This window comes from Silene latifolia, chromosome 3 (genome assembly GCF_048544455.1).
Source record: "Silene latifolia isolate original U9 population chromosome 3, ASM4854445v1, whole genome shotgun sequence".
NCBI lineage: Eukaryota > Viridiplantae > Streptophyta > Magnoliopsida > Caryophyllales > Caryophyllaceae > Silene > Silene latifolia.
In genome coordinates, this window is record NC_133528.1 from 20,679,989 (window position 1) to 20,696,713 (window position 16,725).

At 32.5% G+C, this 16,725-nt stretch overlaps 1 protein-coding gene across 1 annotated transcript; it reads right to left on the minus strand.

Annotated features, from left to right (window-relative positions):
- Positions 1-1,138: 1,138 nt before the first annotated feature.
- On the minus strand, positions 1,139-8,173 carry LOC141647365 (uncharacterized). The gene is made up of 8 exons (XM_074455509.1): positions 7,959-8,173; positions 4,391-4,472; positions 4,235-4,302; positions 4,024-4,121; positions 3,705-3,841; positions 3,430-3,497; positions 2,221-2,284; positions 1,139-1,350 (listed from the first exon to the last, which is right to left on the minus strand). The coding sequence occupies exons 1-8, from the start codon at positions 7,967-7,969 to the stop codon at positions 1,333-1,335; spliced, it is 546 nt and encodes a 181-aa protein (XP_074311610.1). The 5' UTR covers positions 7,970-8,173; the 3' UTR covers positions 1,139-1,332.
- Positions 8,174-16,725: the final 8,552 nt, after the last annotated feature.

The window sequence follows — 16,725 nt, forward strand, 5'->3', positions numbered from 1 at the left end:
TTAGTCTCACTTTAGACAGGTATATCCGTTAAAAATGTAGACGGGTCAAATATGTCACCACTTACATAATAAGACAAAGTGGTGACATCCCACTTGTTATTTGTCTTATTATGAAAGTGGTGACATTTGAACCGTCTACAACTTTTGACGGATAGTGTCCGTCTAAAGTAAGAATTTGTGAAACTATAAAGAGAAATGAAATGGTGCCACCGGATAGTAGCAAATCTTAATTCCACCTTCTTACATAGAGTAGGTAAAGTATATTAAAATTCTATATAATGGGCATGTGAAAGATGGTATCATCATATCGAGACTCGGTACCAGATGATGTAAAATAATCAAATTCTGTAGCTTTAAGTGGACGTGTCCTATGGCTTAATTGAACTTTTTCTGATGTATCAAAATAGATACTAAGTATACTTCTGTGTTCAATTGAATTGTTTACATTTTCCAAAATTCTCGCAAAATTTTAAAAACGTAAATAATTCAATTGAACAGATCAAGTGTAAATCTTAGCTAAATATAGCAATAGACAAATGTAAGTACTCCCTACCTCTCTGTCATTTGTTTGTCTATTCCATTTTGGGATGTCTCAGTTAATGTATTATTTGCCTTTCTATTTTAGGAATGTCTTTGAAGGGCAATTGGATCCTCCACACTCAATTTAATCTACTTATCATCTACATATTAGTCCTTTGCTCTTTTTTTGGTCTTTGGGCCAAAACCAAAAGCAAACAAATAACCGGGATAGAGGGAGAATCAAATTGCCCTTCACTCGTTCAACATACACTAGTATTGATTTAATATAATACGGAGTGATATAGTTGCTGCATTATGAAGTTGCCATTTAGTTCACTCGTTCAAAGAAAATGACTAACCGCGGTACTTAAAACTCCAGTATCGTGCAAGTGTTAATGCGTTGAAAATACCAGTCTTTGACGGTTGACAAAATCGTACATTCTTTCATACTTAACTCTAGTCATACTTATACCGGACTACTACAAATCTCCAACATACGCCCGCCCCTAGTGATTCAAATTGGGCAACCCGATCCCGGTCCTTGTAGGGTTAGAAGTTAGAACCGTGATTAGCTTCTAATGCATAAAAAAATTATAGAACTCTTGGCTGCTAAATTTGTAAGGAAAAAACAAATTACTAGGGTGCCAGGGTTAAAAAATCGTTTAGCACATCAAAATGCTATGATACAAAGTCGGTAAATTACAAACATCATATATGAGTATTAAAACTGTATTCTCTTAAAGCGTGACGGAAACAAGCGGAGTAAAACTCGAGCGTCCAAATCAACGCAAAACACGAAAATTTGTGAGTTGATCATTCTAAGCGTTCCATCTGCAAAAACAAAACAAGAGTGTAGTTTTATGAGTTTCTTTTCAATGTTATGCACTTCCCCTTTCCCCTTCTAGACTTGACAAAACTAACCTAACTCAATTTCTAACTACACACATGACACAACCAGAGCGCCTGTATATGGGCCGAAACTTGAATTGACCCAACTAAAACCGTAATCACACCAAACTTTTATGGACTCGATTTGACCCAATCAGAAACCTTTAATGAGCAGCTCCTTAACGATGCAAATCGATCCAAAATGACTAATTTAAAATTATACTCGTAGTCAAGGACTCCCTCGCTTTTAGGCTAGAGACTAGAGAGTAACATAATTATATCTAAAGTCAAGAAGAGAAGCCTTTCCTAATTTTGTGAATTAGAAGATCGAATCAGTAGTACATGTTAGTTCGATGAAGAATGGAGCAAGAAGCTAGTTTTCTCAATTAGAAGATCAAATCACACTTTGTATCAGACGTACAAGTTAGTGCAGTGAAAATTGAAGACACATGAATCCAAAAACGGAGATTAAAGCCATCAAAGCCCTTTTACAATAACATCAACATCATTCAAGAATTCGTCTGTTCGAGACATTTTTTCAAGTTCATACAAAGATCTAATTAGCATGAATAATCGGAGGTTGTAACTTGTAAGTTGTAACCAACAATATTCAATTGCAAAAATTGGAATCTACAAGGGGAGTGAAGTTAAATCAGGATAATATGTTAAAACTACACACTATAAGGTCGTAAGTTGTAACCAACAGTATTCAATTGCGGCATACTAGCAAAGGAGAGCTTGTGCATAAAGAGAAGCATAAAGAGAAAGGGAGAGATGTCACTAGGAGACATAACACAAAAAGAATGAGTGTACCTTCCAAAGACCATCATTTAGATAATGCAAAGTGTCCACGCCAATACCTTTGTTGATAGCTTTTCTGCATTTAAATACCAAAGCGCACGGTGGATTACACGCATACGATATAGTTACTTGGACATGTTGAGAATTAACTCATTATAACCCATTTGAATTCACAGGGGCGTGTGCAACATTGACAAATGAGGAGGATTCACTATGTAAACCAAGGATGGAAACTTCTTGGACTTATGGGTGGGTTAACTCCTTTATGGGTGTGGCCCAGACCTTTTTATGAATTTAAGATGGTATTCGAGAGCATACGGTTATGTAACCTAGGTATGATGATTTAGCCTTTATGTGCCAGATGGGTGAGGCTTTGTTCGTGCCTCTTTATTTGGCCAAACCATTTCTAAGGGACCTCACATAGTCACATGTGAGAAAAAGTGTAGAGAATTGGCTCCGTGTAGCCCATTTGAGTCCACATGTGAGTGCTTCACATTGACAAAATGAGGAGGGAGTTCACCACTTTACAAGTTTACATACCAATGAGTTTAGGAGGAACCTACTTAGACTAATGGAGTGGGCTATCTCTCCTCTTTATGGGTGTGGCCCAGACTCTTTTCGTGAATTTAAGAGATGTTACACAAATTGTTCAATAGGATGGTCTCAACACTAAGAGCAAACCTTTACAATAAGCCCTCCTAAAAACATCATTAAAAACAAGATAGTTTGAAAATGCGCAAGGCGCACCTAGGCGCTAAGAGGACGAGGCGACGAGGTGCAAAGCGCAAGGCGAAGGCGCGCGCCTTTTGGACGCGAGGCGCTCTATTTTTTATAACAATTTTGTAATTTCAAATATATTTTTGGGTAACAATAGCCTTTTTAGGAGTTTTCAAGTTGGCTAACATGAAGGAGTAAAGTTAGGAATAATGGAGAAAAGAAATGGTGAGCCTTGTCTAAAAGACATGGAAAGTGCGTACTAGTTAGCCTTGTTAGGCGAGCCTTGTCTAAAAGGCGCACCAAAAACGCACTGAAGCATTTTGGCTAGTGCCTCATCTAAGGCGCGCCTTAGGCGCACTTTTTTAAACTAAGTCAGATATGTCAGTGTCACATGCAGTTTTATTATTCTGATAGCTATTGTCTGAGAATTAATTAGCTCGCTGAGCCTAAAATCCATTTCAGAGATCATATGTACTATAAGCAGATAGTAGTAGTGGAACTTACATATTTTTGGCTGACATTTTCGTGAAGCCAATAGCAAGAGCATGTTCTTTACCTTCAGCCATGATGGCCTGAGCGCAGTCAGTTACACGAATTAGTTTTTATATGACAAAAAAGACCAAGAAAACAACTTCGCATAGATGTCAAGGAAAATAAAGAGCTTTAGTTCTCTAATACCATAATGTGCATGTAAGCACGACCAAGTAACAAAGTATAAACAAAAAAACAAAAGAGCTAATAGCACGAACGGTACTAGGCTGAGACTGAAGGATACATACCACAGGCCTTTCTGCGTCAACTTCTTCATCCAGGACGCCGCCAGGAGATGTAAGCCCAGGACACATGATATTGGCGCCAGAAAAGACAAACTTAATGGCACCTCTATCGACTTGAAATTTCTTCATTATATTAGGGTCTGTGAAAGAGCGAGATTGAGAATATTATGATCAATCAGGTATCATTCAGCTGTTCAGGTAGAAATGTAGAATCACACACTATAAAATCCATAAAGGGAGAAGGGACACAGCACCAGCCAAGATTAAAAATTTGATAGCACAGCAAACAACACGGAGCATTATTTTCTAAAATCTAACTTACACTGATGAAGAAGCCGCAGAGTCGGCATATAAGGTCCATCCCGAATATTGAAGAATAGTGGTACATTGTTTACGACGACAAGATTTAGATGATTTTGACTGCAGAGTAGATGAAGCATGAAAATCAACGTTAGAAAATGTAAAATTACAATAGGAATAATATTCCTAAGCTAGAATAGTCAGGAAAGAAAACGAATGAATGAGATCACAACCATTTGACGACTATAAGAGGGACCTTCTTCGGCAGCAGATCCTCCAACACAGGCTCAAGTCCCGGGTACTGTCACACGCTCAACAGGAATATCAATATGTGTGTTATTCAAATATATAAAAAGCTTTACTAAAAGTAATCTATACACAAAAGTAACCTCTTCAGCTATGCTTTGCCGGATTCTCCTTTGCACAGATGCTTTGACTTGATTATGGGAAGATACATCTTCATAAGTGAACCTGATGGACGTAAAGGTAAACCGTAAGTCGTTATCAATTTGAGAGATTATGGAAACTGCAAAGATCTAGATGCTGGAATGATAAACAGCAAAGGTAGATTGAGTCCTCTGCTCCTAGCATCATATTCTCCCGAAGTGAAGAGAATGACAGAATCAAGCAAAATACTTCCTATTCTTTGGCGTTGGAATGTGACTAAATAGAGCAAAATGGTTCATTAATCGTCTGCAATTCTTGTATTGTAAGGAAAAAGTCAGCCGATGCAACTTTGAATGCAATTTTCACCAAGGATGAACTGGTATAGTCTCTCTTTGTGTTTTTACCACAGAGATAAGCATACATCCTATTTCACTCTTTACCTCTATAGGTGGATTCTCCAAGGCCTGCTTTTGCAGTCTTAAGGATCATAATCCACCTCTATGAATCTATGTCTACTTATATGTCCATTAAGAAATAGAATAGCTCATCAGGATTGCACTTCACCGTGGAAGAAGGCAAGAAGCCAGTAAAAACCTCTCAATGCTTTAAATTAACCTTCACTAAATTGTTATCTTTTTTCAAAGTAATTGAAGGGAAGAGAGAACAATAGTGAAAACAGGATTTTCAGCCAGAGTATTCTCAAACCCAAATGATATACTCCCTCCAAATAACAATGTTTGCCCCATTTCTCTAATATAAGGGTGGAGTATTTTATTGAAATGGGGCAAACATAGGCATTGGGAGGGAGTACCAGATTAGCTGAATGAAAATACTTCCTCAAAATCCAAAATACTGAAACTGCTTCCAACACTGGCGCTTCTCTACACACAATATCTACGAGTAAGACAAGATACCTGGCAGTTGGCACAGTCTCAATTAACACACAAAACTACCCAAAGTCTCAAACAGCTCCTAACATCCATCCATCGAAAATCGCCTCATACGCTTTTTGGATCCAAGACTTGCATCAAGAACTAAGATACCCTTTTATTTACCTGATCCTAGATCCTACCTTTCCCTTCATCTCACTATAAGAGGACTCTTCGGGGCATGACAGTAGTCTAGCTCTATGGGGTCCATGTCTACTTGTATGCCCATGAAGAAATAGAATAGCCCATCAGGATTGCAGTTCAACATGGAAGATGGCAAGAAGCCAATAAATAGCTCAACGGGAAGAGAAAATGAAGATGAAAATCGGAGTGTTTGAGCAAGCCTATTCTCAAACCTAAATGCTACACCAGATTATCTAAATGAAGATACTTCCTCAAAACCCACAACACTGTAAATTACATCCAACAACAGTGCTTATTTACACGCTATAGCTACAACCAGTACGACAAGATAATTGGCACGGTCTCAATGAACTCACAAAACTACCCACAAGTCTCAAACTGCTCCAAACATTCATCCATCGTATATAACCCACCATGTACGCAGTACACTTATTTGATCCAATACTCACATTGAGAATTAAGATACCCTTTCATATACCTGATCCTAGATCAACTTTTCAAATTCAAAAACCCCAAGGATAATAAGCTTAAATTGTCCCAAAAAAAAAAACTATTAAAAGCTCGCAACTTTCTCAACAAAAACTCGCATCTCTCAAAACCCTTTTGAACTTGGAACATAACTCCTCAGACCAACAAAAAAAATGAAGAAAAAACATGATTAGAACTTGGGCATCATTGATACAGACTTCCAACATTTAAAAACAAAGGCACAATGGTAATCAAAATTTAAGCATAGTGTGAAAGTGTAACAAGCAAGATAAAAAAAAATTGAAAGAAGTCAAGGGATTAACAAAATACTGCCTCCGTCCGTGCCCATCATTGTCTAACTTTGATAATAGAAACTGCAAAGAACTAGATGCTGGAATGATAAACTGTAGGGGTAGATTGGATCCTCTGCTCCTCACATCAGTTTTTCCCAAAGTGAGGAGAATGGCAAATTGGAGCTAAATACTTCCTATTCTTTGGCATTCGAATGTGATTAAACAAAGCAAAATGGTTCACTAATCGTCTGCAATTTTTGTACTGTGAACAAGTCGACCGATGCAACTCTGTATGCAATTTCACTATGGATCGTCCAGTATAGTCTCTTTGTGCTTTTACCACAGAGATAAGTTATACAACTTATTTCACTCCTTTACCTCGCTATAGGTGGGTCTCCAAGGCCTGCTTTTGAATTCTAACGATCATAGTCGACCTTAATGTATCGATGTCTACTTTATATGGCCATATTAACAAACAAATAGTTCATCACGATTGCACTTCAAAATGGAAGAAGGCAATATAGACTTCACATTGCCTTAAATTAATCTTAGCCCAATCGCTAAACAGAATATTCAGCCAGAACATTCTCAAACCTAAATGCTACGGAGTATACCAGATTAGCTGAATAAAGATAATCAAAATCCAAAACACTGAAAACTGCTTTCAACACCAGCGCTTCTATGCACACACAATAGCTACAACTAGTAAGATAAGATACTTAGCACAGTCTCAATGAACTCACAAAACTACCTATATTTCTCAAACTGCTCCAAACATACATCCATCGCAAATCCCCTCGTATGCAAATTTCATCCAAGACACATATCAAGAACTAAGATAACCTTTTATATACCTGACCCTAGATCATCTTTCCAAAATCCAAAACCCTAAGGATAAGCTTGGATTGCCAAAAAAAAGCTCAAATTTTCAACATTAAAACAGTAAAGCTCGCAACTTTCACAAAATCTAAAACACTGGTAACAATTTCAGCCAGAGCATTCTCAAACCTAAAGGGTATACTTCCACAAAATCTAACACACTGAAAACTGCTTCCAACGGGCGCACACAATAGCTACAACCAGTAAGACAAGATACTTGGCACAGTTTCACTGAACTCACAAAATACCCAAAAGTCTCAAACTGCTCCAAACATCCATCCATCAATCACAAATCACCTCGCAGCTTATTTGATCCAATACTTAAATTAAGAACTAAGATACCCTTTTATATACCTGACACCCAAGATCATCTTTCCAAACTCCCAAGACCCTAAGCTTAAATTGCCATAGAAAAAAGCTCCAAGTTTTCTACATTAAAACATTAAAAGCTCACAACTTTCTCAATACAAATTCACATATCTCAAAACCCTTTTGAAGTTGGAACATAACTCCCCAGACCCACATAAAAAAAATAAAAAAAAAAAAAAATGAAGAAAAGAATTAGAATTTGAGCATCATTGATACATACTCCCAACGTTAAGAACAAGGGCACAATGGTAATCAAAATTTAAGCATAGTGTAATCAGCAAGACAAACAAATTGAAAGAAGTCAAGGACATAACAAAATACCGCCTCGGTCCCAATCATTTGTTTCCTTTTGATTAAAATACTCGTCACAAAGAATAAAAAAAAGTAAACAAATGATTGGGACCGTGGGAATGACAATGACAAATCAATCAATAGATTGATAAATTAATGACGCATAGAGAGAAAGAGAGAGAGAGAGAGAGGCATACTTTTTGAACATTGTAATAAGCAGGAAGGTATTTGGGGGAGTGATGGTGATTTCAGAGAAACACGATGTGTCTTCGACAGAGATGCTTCCTGCTGCGTGTCTCTCAAGCTGGTCCGGACTACTTTCACTCGCTGCCTTTTGATGGACACCGTTTCGAATTCACAAATTCTCGAGTTATATGGGCCGGATTAACTTCTTTTAAATTGGGTTATTTTGGGTTTTATTTTGAGGTTTTATGAAGTAGTTTGTTTAAAACTAGTGTAGATCCAGATTATCTCTCTAGTTTTCTCTCCCCCTTTTCTCTAAAAAACAAAACCCTAAATCCTCCCCTTTTGCTGCCGCCGTTCTCCTCCTTCCTCCCACCGCCACCCATCTACCCCCTACCATGTCGCCGGGATGGGGGCTCTCAAGACCTTTCTCCGGCGACCCGTCTCCTCTCTTCCGATTAACCCTCCTCCCTTTCTTACCCACACCCGGTTCTGGATTGTACGGGTCTGCCCGTTCCTCTCGGTCTGCGTGGTGTATGTGGGATGTTTGGGTCTTATCGAACGAGTTTGTTGAGGTGGTGTGGCAGGGTGGTGCTTGGATATGGCGGTGTTGTGGGTTGGTAGAGAGGCGGTGGCTTCCGTTTTTTTTCCTGTGTTTCGCTTTGTTTCCTTTATGTTTTTCTTTAATTTCCGCTTTCGTTTTTGTTTCGTCTCTCTTTCTGAGGGTTCTGTCCCCGTCTATCGGTGGTGTCCTCTCAGTTTGAGAGCTTTCGTTTCTACGGTTCGTTTGCGTTTTTAATAAGTCCAGAAGATCAGCGTTGTTATAGATCGTTATATGGTTTTACATATTTTGTCCTATTCATGGCTACAATCAATCACGTCAGAAGAAATGGATACTCGTCAAGGAAGATTCGGAGACCCTCTTATGGATGAAAGCCTTTTGCGGCGAATCGATGATAGAGACTCATTGCGATGTTTCATTCTTTGAACAAGAATTTATTTCCTATGGTTGTAATCGATTTGTATCCGATTGAGCTTGGCATATGTTGTAGATGTCGTATGACTTTTTATTAATGATAATGATCTTTTCTCAAAAAAAAAACTAGTGTAGATCCCGCACAAATGCGCGGTAAATATAGACATTTTATTTTTTAATGTATTAGTTATAGATTTTAGATTTATATCTCGCGAATTTTTATAAAAGATAACTAATATTAAAATTAATCAAAAGAATTGAATCATTCCATGAATTGTGTTTTTTATGAAAATATTTTAACTACATCAAATTTCAAATTTTTATAAAAAAACTTTTTCGTCACGAAATTAATAATAGGAGATACATTTTTTATGTATAGATTATTTTAAATGGAAAATTAGTTTAATAAATGAAAATCTAATTTATTTCCGTATATAAGTTTGAGCACTTTGGAGGAAAACTTTAGAAAAGTTGTATTCTCTTAGTATATAGGAGGATTTATACTTTTAAAATTTGCACCTCATTAATATTTATCAGTTCACTCCATTGTATTTTGATATGAAATAAAAAAATTGAAATGGAAAACTAATAAAAAAATTTATTTAAGTTGTGAATTTTTTTTAGTGAATGCTTTTTTTGTCACAAAGCTAATAGTAAGCATGTGTCAAGTTATTATCTACAGTAATAATTATTGCATTACTGAAAAAATTATTTATTTTAATGAAAAAATCATAATCATGAATTTATTTAAAAAAATTAGAGTTTATTTATAAGAATATATTCATTGAAAAGATAATAATGTAATGAAAGAAAAAATTATTTATTACCTTATTTAGCTAGATGTTTTTTTGAGGGAAAACTAATACTCCCTCCGATCCAGACAGATAGTAACACTTACCTAAAATGGATGAACCACACCAATGGTAACATACCATATTTGGCATGAAAAATGTCTAAATTACCCTTACATCCACTACCTATTTACAACTTTACTATCCATTCACCCACTCACCAACTACTTATTTAATCCACCTAAACCAATGTGGCCCCAATCAAACTTTCCTACTTTACCCCTCACTTTTCCACATTTTCTTAATTAACCACTTTTTCCCTATGTTACCATTTGTCTGGATCGGAGGAAGTAGAATTTTTATTGTCTTAGTAGTAGGGGGGATTATACTTCATATAGGTTTTTGTTTTGGGCCCTATTTGATAATCAGCAGATAATTTCAATATAAATAGATTGTTAAATTAGATTGTAGATGACAAATTTTATTAGAAGGTTTGACCAATTTGACCAACATATTATAATGGGTTTTTCTAAAATGTGTTCGAAAATGGTAGAGTTACACCAGATGTATGAGGGCTCTCATACACCATCAATTAAAATGCGTCATTTGTCAAAGTTGAAGAAACTAATTTTAATCCTTAATTCCCTTGATTCCTTCATTAATTAGCCTTAATATTTGTTCTCGGTATTGACACCCTACCCTATTAATTAAAATTACTTTTCTCCTAATTTTTTTTTATTTTAACTCTATTTTATAATTAACTAGGTAGTATCCCGCGGTTCGCGCGACCTGTTTTAAAATTTTATTATTATAATTGAAGAAAAATAATATAATTCATATATGACATTTAATATCTTTGCTTATAAATAAAAATAAATTAATTTTCTCAACTCTTATTTTATTAGATTTAACTTTAATGTTTTAAAATAAAATACATATAGTTTTAATTATAACTAATAAGTGATAGACTGATAATTAGCTATTCATGATAACATTATTATATAAATAATTTTGTGCCTTATCAAATATCATATTAATTAAAATAAATGTATTCCAAATCAATTAATATTTGTTCAAAACGATGTGAATATAATTTGATGCATTTTTCATTTTTTAATGTATAACGTGTGATGTTTATGTATCAAACATATAGGGTTAAAGCTCAACTTATTTGAATGTTTTGGTTGTGTATGTCTTGCATATGCTATATGTCAAACAACATATTTATAAGAAATTTGTACCTTTTGTTTTTTGAAACAATTATATACTTTTTCTGTTCCAATGAGTTGTATACATTTGCATTATATACGTACATCAATGCACGCAGTGGTGGAGCTGGGGGGGAGGGGGGGCTAGCATAGGCGGTCGCCCCCTCTGGCGGATGAAATTTTCGAAGTTTTTAATTAAATTTCCGAATTTTTTTCGAATGTACTTTATGAAATTAGTGGTTCGCCCCCCTAAAATTTTTCGCCCCCCCGAAGTTCAAATCCTGGCTCTGCCACTGAATGCACATTTTCTTTTACTCATATCTTTAGCTACACATTACTAAATATTATAAAAATTTGATATTCATAACGTATTCGATAAGACGATTTTATAAAGATCTTACATGACTATCTTTTATGTTATGTATTAGGAGTTATAATAAAAATTCTCTTTACCTATGAATAGTGCACAAAAAAGCAAACTTATATAACTCATTGGAACGGAGGAAGTATAAAATAAGGTTAATTGATAAACAGTACCAATATAATGACTCTTTTTCACAATCAATATCAACATAATAAATAATTAGAAATCGGTACCAAAATATTAACTTTTTTTCTACGATAGGTATCAAATCGCCTTAAAACCCCATCTTAACCTACTCGAAAAAATCCAAAAAGTCATCATTCAAGTACAATTATTTACTCGTTATCACATTATTTAAAACCTCTTAAATCTCAAATGTATTTTCATTAAGTTTTTCATAATTTTTCAAATATTTCACCCGTTATTACATTATCACTTGTCTAATATATTTTTTCACTATCACATCATAAAAACTTATCTCTTAGTAGTTATCTTTATATTTTGTTTTTAAAAAATACAATAACTCTTCCAAATATATTTTTCTTGATGGATTTAATCGTCTAAGTATTATAACTTTCTCAAAATATTTTCCTTTTAAGTAAATGTAACGCATTATGAGACACTCACTTTAATCATCTGTACATATCAAAATATTTTAATAAATATAATGGAAAGCATACTCAATTTAAAGCATTTTTCGCAATAAAGGTAATGATTTACATTTTAGAATTTTTTTCAAAAAAAAATTTTATATAAAATTTAAAATAAATCACCGTAATTGCTATTTGTAATTTTATAATACATTTATTATTCTCTAATTAATACTTTCCTGATATTTATGTACATTTATTATATTTATATTTAATGTCCAACTGTAATTAATACCTGTATTTAATGTTGGGTTGACACGTGGCGCATCCACAACGCTTCAACCCAGTTTTATATATATACAGAGAGGCGTGTACATTTCTTTTTTTTTTTTTGTATATTTGTACTTTAGCTTATACGATATTAATTAGCTCTTTATGTATTTTTCTTTATACTTTTTTGTGTTTTATTATTCATCAATATTAATTAGTTTTTTTATGTATTTTTCTTTGTAATTTGTTTTTGTTGTATTATTATTTACGGTGATTATTTTATCTTTGTAATTTATTTGACATAATTCTTTTTTTGTATCTTTACTTTTTATTGACTTAAAAAATAATTATATGAGGTTTTCATTGTTAAATTTTTATAGATATGATATAATTTCAAATAAATTAGGTGTAATTTCAAGCAAATAAAGTGTAATTTGAATCGGATATTGTGTAACTCCCAATTCACGGAGCAATACTAAAAATTTTAAAAACTCAATAGTCTACAAAAATATTACCATTGCATTGAGCCCGAAAAAATAATAAATTTAGACTTTTGTTTCACCTTAATCGGAGTCTGAATGACGATTTACGGAGTCTTTTACGAACCCGCTTTTATTCTAGGCGGGTAAGAAATTTCATTTTTTAAATCCTATATTTTGATATTTGAAATATAAATGGTAGCATTAATTTAATAAATTACTCCCTCCATTTTTTAATATATGACGTTTTGCTATTTCGAGGTGAGCCTTTGACTTTAATATTTACAAAAATATACTTGGTAAAAAACTATAAAAATTATACCATTAAATTTCTTATGAAAAACATTTCATATGAGTATACATATCACTATATTTAAACATATAATTTGAGAGATATTGAAGAGAGAAGTGTGTGTGTCTCGAAATGTGAGAAAGTCATATATAGAAAAATAGAGGGAGTATTTGATAAGAAGAAGAAAGTAATTAATTAGATAAATGGAGAATTGAAATTATGAGAGACAAAGCATTAATTACATGTTGGTGAGTATTTTTTTGGTTTTAATCTGAACCGTTCATCAAGTAAGATCTAATGGTAGAGATGAGAATTTAGGGACTCAACCAAATTTAATTTGGTTTATTTTTTTTTACATATTATTTGTATCGTCCTTTTTAATATTAATGAAAAATTATTTCTTTCTCATCTTACAATTTTTTAAAAATTATCTTTATAAATTAAAATAAATAAAAAGAATGACCCTTATCATTCTCAAATAAAATAGAATTAAAAAAACGGGTAACTCTTACCATTCTTCATAAAATTAAATTATATAAACGTTTGAGTTCCCTATGGAGCTTAATTTATTTTACATTATTTGAGAAGGTAAACTGATAAAAAGTATTGATGACCAATATAATTATTCAAAATAATATAAATGACATTTTCTTAATTTATTTACATGTTCTTAAATTATTGAAAGTAAATAATTTACGTAACTTTGTAGAATAAAGTAACATATTATTGTCAAAACATATTTTTATCCAAACGTAAACTATATTAGTTAAATTAGATGGTAAAATATAAGTTTTATTTTGTTAACAAATGGAAAATTATAGTTAACAAATGAATAACTACTTTGTTAAGAAATTATACAAAAAATTTACTTTTGTCACTTTTCGAAAATCTATTAGTAAATATGAAAAGTTATGGTTAAACTAGAAAGTAAAATATAAGTTTTAGTTTGTTAAGAAATTAATAATTACAATTAATTAATTTATTTTGTTTATTAAATAAAATTATTAAAACATAAATTATATGTTAGAAAACATAATACAAATGTACTACATAGCTCGTTGCGTTGATCGCATGTTCATCCAAGTTTTAGCCCATCTTGGATTAATTAAAATATAATTATAGGGTTTGTAGGGTTTTTTAGGGGCTTAGGTTTTGTAGGATTTTTTAGGGGCTTAGGTTTTTTAGGTGTTTAGGGTTTATAAGGTTTATTTGGGGGTTTAGGGTTTAGGGTTTGTAGGGTTTATTTGGGTTTTAGGGTTTAGTGTTTGTAGGGATTAAGGGTTAATTGTTCCGATGAACATTGTACAACTAATTATAGCAATGTTTGATCAATATGAGTTTATATATGATTGGAAAGTAAGACTTAAGATTAAGATGTCATGCCACTTATGGTTTAAGAATTAAGATGCTATCGATCATACGTTGTTATTGACTAATCATAGCAATGTTTGATCAATACGGGTTTATATAAGATCGGAACGTAAGACTCAAATTTAAGCCTTAAAGTTAAGATGTTATTCCACTTTATATTAAGATGTTATTGATTGTACGTTGCTATAAATAGTAATTGTCCCGATCAACAATGTAAGAGTAATCATAGCAATGTACGATCAATACGGGTTTATATATTATCGGAACGTAAGACGTAAATTTAAGACCTAAGGTTAAGATGTTATTCCACATATGGTTTAAGATGTTATCGATCGTATGTTGCTATAATTAGTTAATTGTCCCGATCAACAGTGTGTGACTAATCATAGAAACGTTTGATCAATAAGAGTTTATATATGATCGGAACGAAAGACTTAAGTTTAAAATGTCATGCATGTCACTTATGTTTTAAGATGCTATCGATCGTACATTGCTATTGACTAATCGTTGCAACGTACGATCAATAGGATTGTACGATTATTTTTATAATCAACGATTGAAAATGTTGCATTTGGCGGGAAAACAAAAGTTTAGGGTTAGAACAACATAAAAACTGGATGATACTTGAGAGTGAATCGTGGTCGTTCAGTTGTAAATAAATTATAAGATAATATTTAACATTAAATCGTGGCCGTTCATCCTATGACTGACCAATCCCAAAGAAAGGCATGGATTAGTGAATATTACAACCTTTATAAGCATTTTTCGGTGTGGATCATATCAACTAAAACATAATCACTCTCTCTCTGTCTCTAACTTCTCTCAATAATACTTTCTTCATCTCTATTTTATTCAACTTATCTCTCTCTATTACTTGTTTTCTAGTTTATTATTTAGTTTCTCTTATTAAGTATTATATCCTTTAATTTTATTTATTATTAATCAATTTCACTTAACTTGGAACTAGTTAATTCAATTCTTGCCTTTGTGTATGTCAAGATAGAGAACGGCGCCATTGAAGTTGTTAAGAAGTTAATCCGAGGAAAACAAGTTTATTATTTAATTTCTCTTGTTAAGTATTATATGCTTTAATCTTCTTCCTTTTCCTATTTTTCCTTATTTCCCATTTTTTTGTTTTAACACTTTGCTTACTTTTTCTTCAAACAGCCCTATCATAGTCGTGTCTTCTTCTTCAAATACTTCCAAAAACTACCCAATAATGGGGAAAGAGTTTCTCAATCAACCTTGCTATCGTTGTGGACGGAATGCAGTAATAAAAATTTCCGGATCCGCAAGCAACCCACGAAAAGCTTACTTTAAATGTCAAGAATGTAATATATTTGTTAGTTGGTTGACGGAGAATCATATTATTCATACTCGAAAGCTAGAATTGAAGAATTGTTATGAAGAGGGAGATGGGTCAAGTGGTGTTGAAGGGGAAAATGAAAACATTCTTAAGTTGAAGAAAAAAATTGTTGGATTAGCAAATGTTGTCAAGTTTTATGTTAAGTTGGTTGGTTTTATGTTAATGTTATTTGTAGGAGCTTTCACCTATAAGTTGTAATTTTCTGGGTATTATGAAATAAATTGAGATCTACAAAAAAAAAAAAAAAAAAAAAAAAAAAAAAAAAAAAACTGTTTTAACAAGTTGTGATTGTGACATGAAATGCGATTTGCATAAATTCCCATTACATATTCTTGAACCAAAATGCAAGTACATTTTTGTTTTTTAAGTTTATCTTAATATTATTTCATTTAAGTAACATTGTAGTGGTTTATCTACTATACTCCCTTTATTTTTAGTTCGAATTAATTGTTGAAATACAATAATTAAAAAATAACTTCCTAAATAAAAATATACTCCGTATTATATTAATTAATATTTATTAAAATACAACTCATTATATTGGAAAATTAAAGGACACATTGTCATTTACTAAACATATTAATTAAAAAACAACTTCCTAAACAAAATATATTAATTTAAATCTATACAATATAATTAAAAGGGTAAGTAAAACACCTAATTAATGTGACATGGCAAAAATAAATGTGACATGGCAAAAATAAATTGTAATGTGGCAATAATTTATTCCATGTGGCATTACTAGCATAGTAGCAAATATTATACATTAATTAATTAAAATTCCTTATAAAAATGTCAATATATTTATATTAAATTAATTGTATATATTAAATATTTCATGATTAAAAATTCCAAGAGTGATGTAAACTCTACAAATCACATCTATTTAATAATTTATAACTAAAACTGACATTTTAATTTAAATTTTCGTAATCGAACGCGTTAATGAATCAATTTAGGTTTTTCGACTAATTTTTTTAAACCGATATCATATGATAAAATGTTGGTTGAAAACGTTATATATATGTTTTCTTTGGTAATTGTTAAACTTAATTTTTTAAATATCGTACAGTC

Coding starts and splice junctions, on each gene's coding strand:
- LOC141647365 (XM_074455509.1), bottom strand. Junction 3,842..4,023: donor TCTGCGGCTTCTTCATCAGT/GTAAGTTAGATT, acceptor GCTCTTTCACAG/ACCCTAATATAATGAAGAAA. Junction 2,285..3,429: donor AAAATGTCAGCCAAAAATAT/GTAAGTTCCACT, acceptor ATTTAAATGCAG/AAAAGCTATCAACAAAGGTA.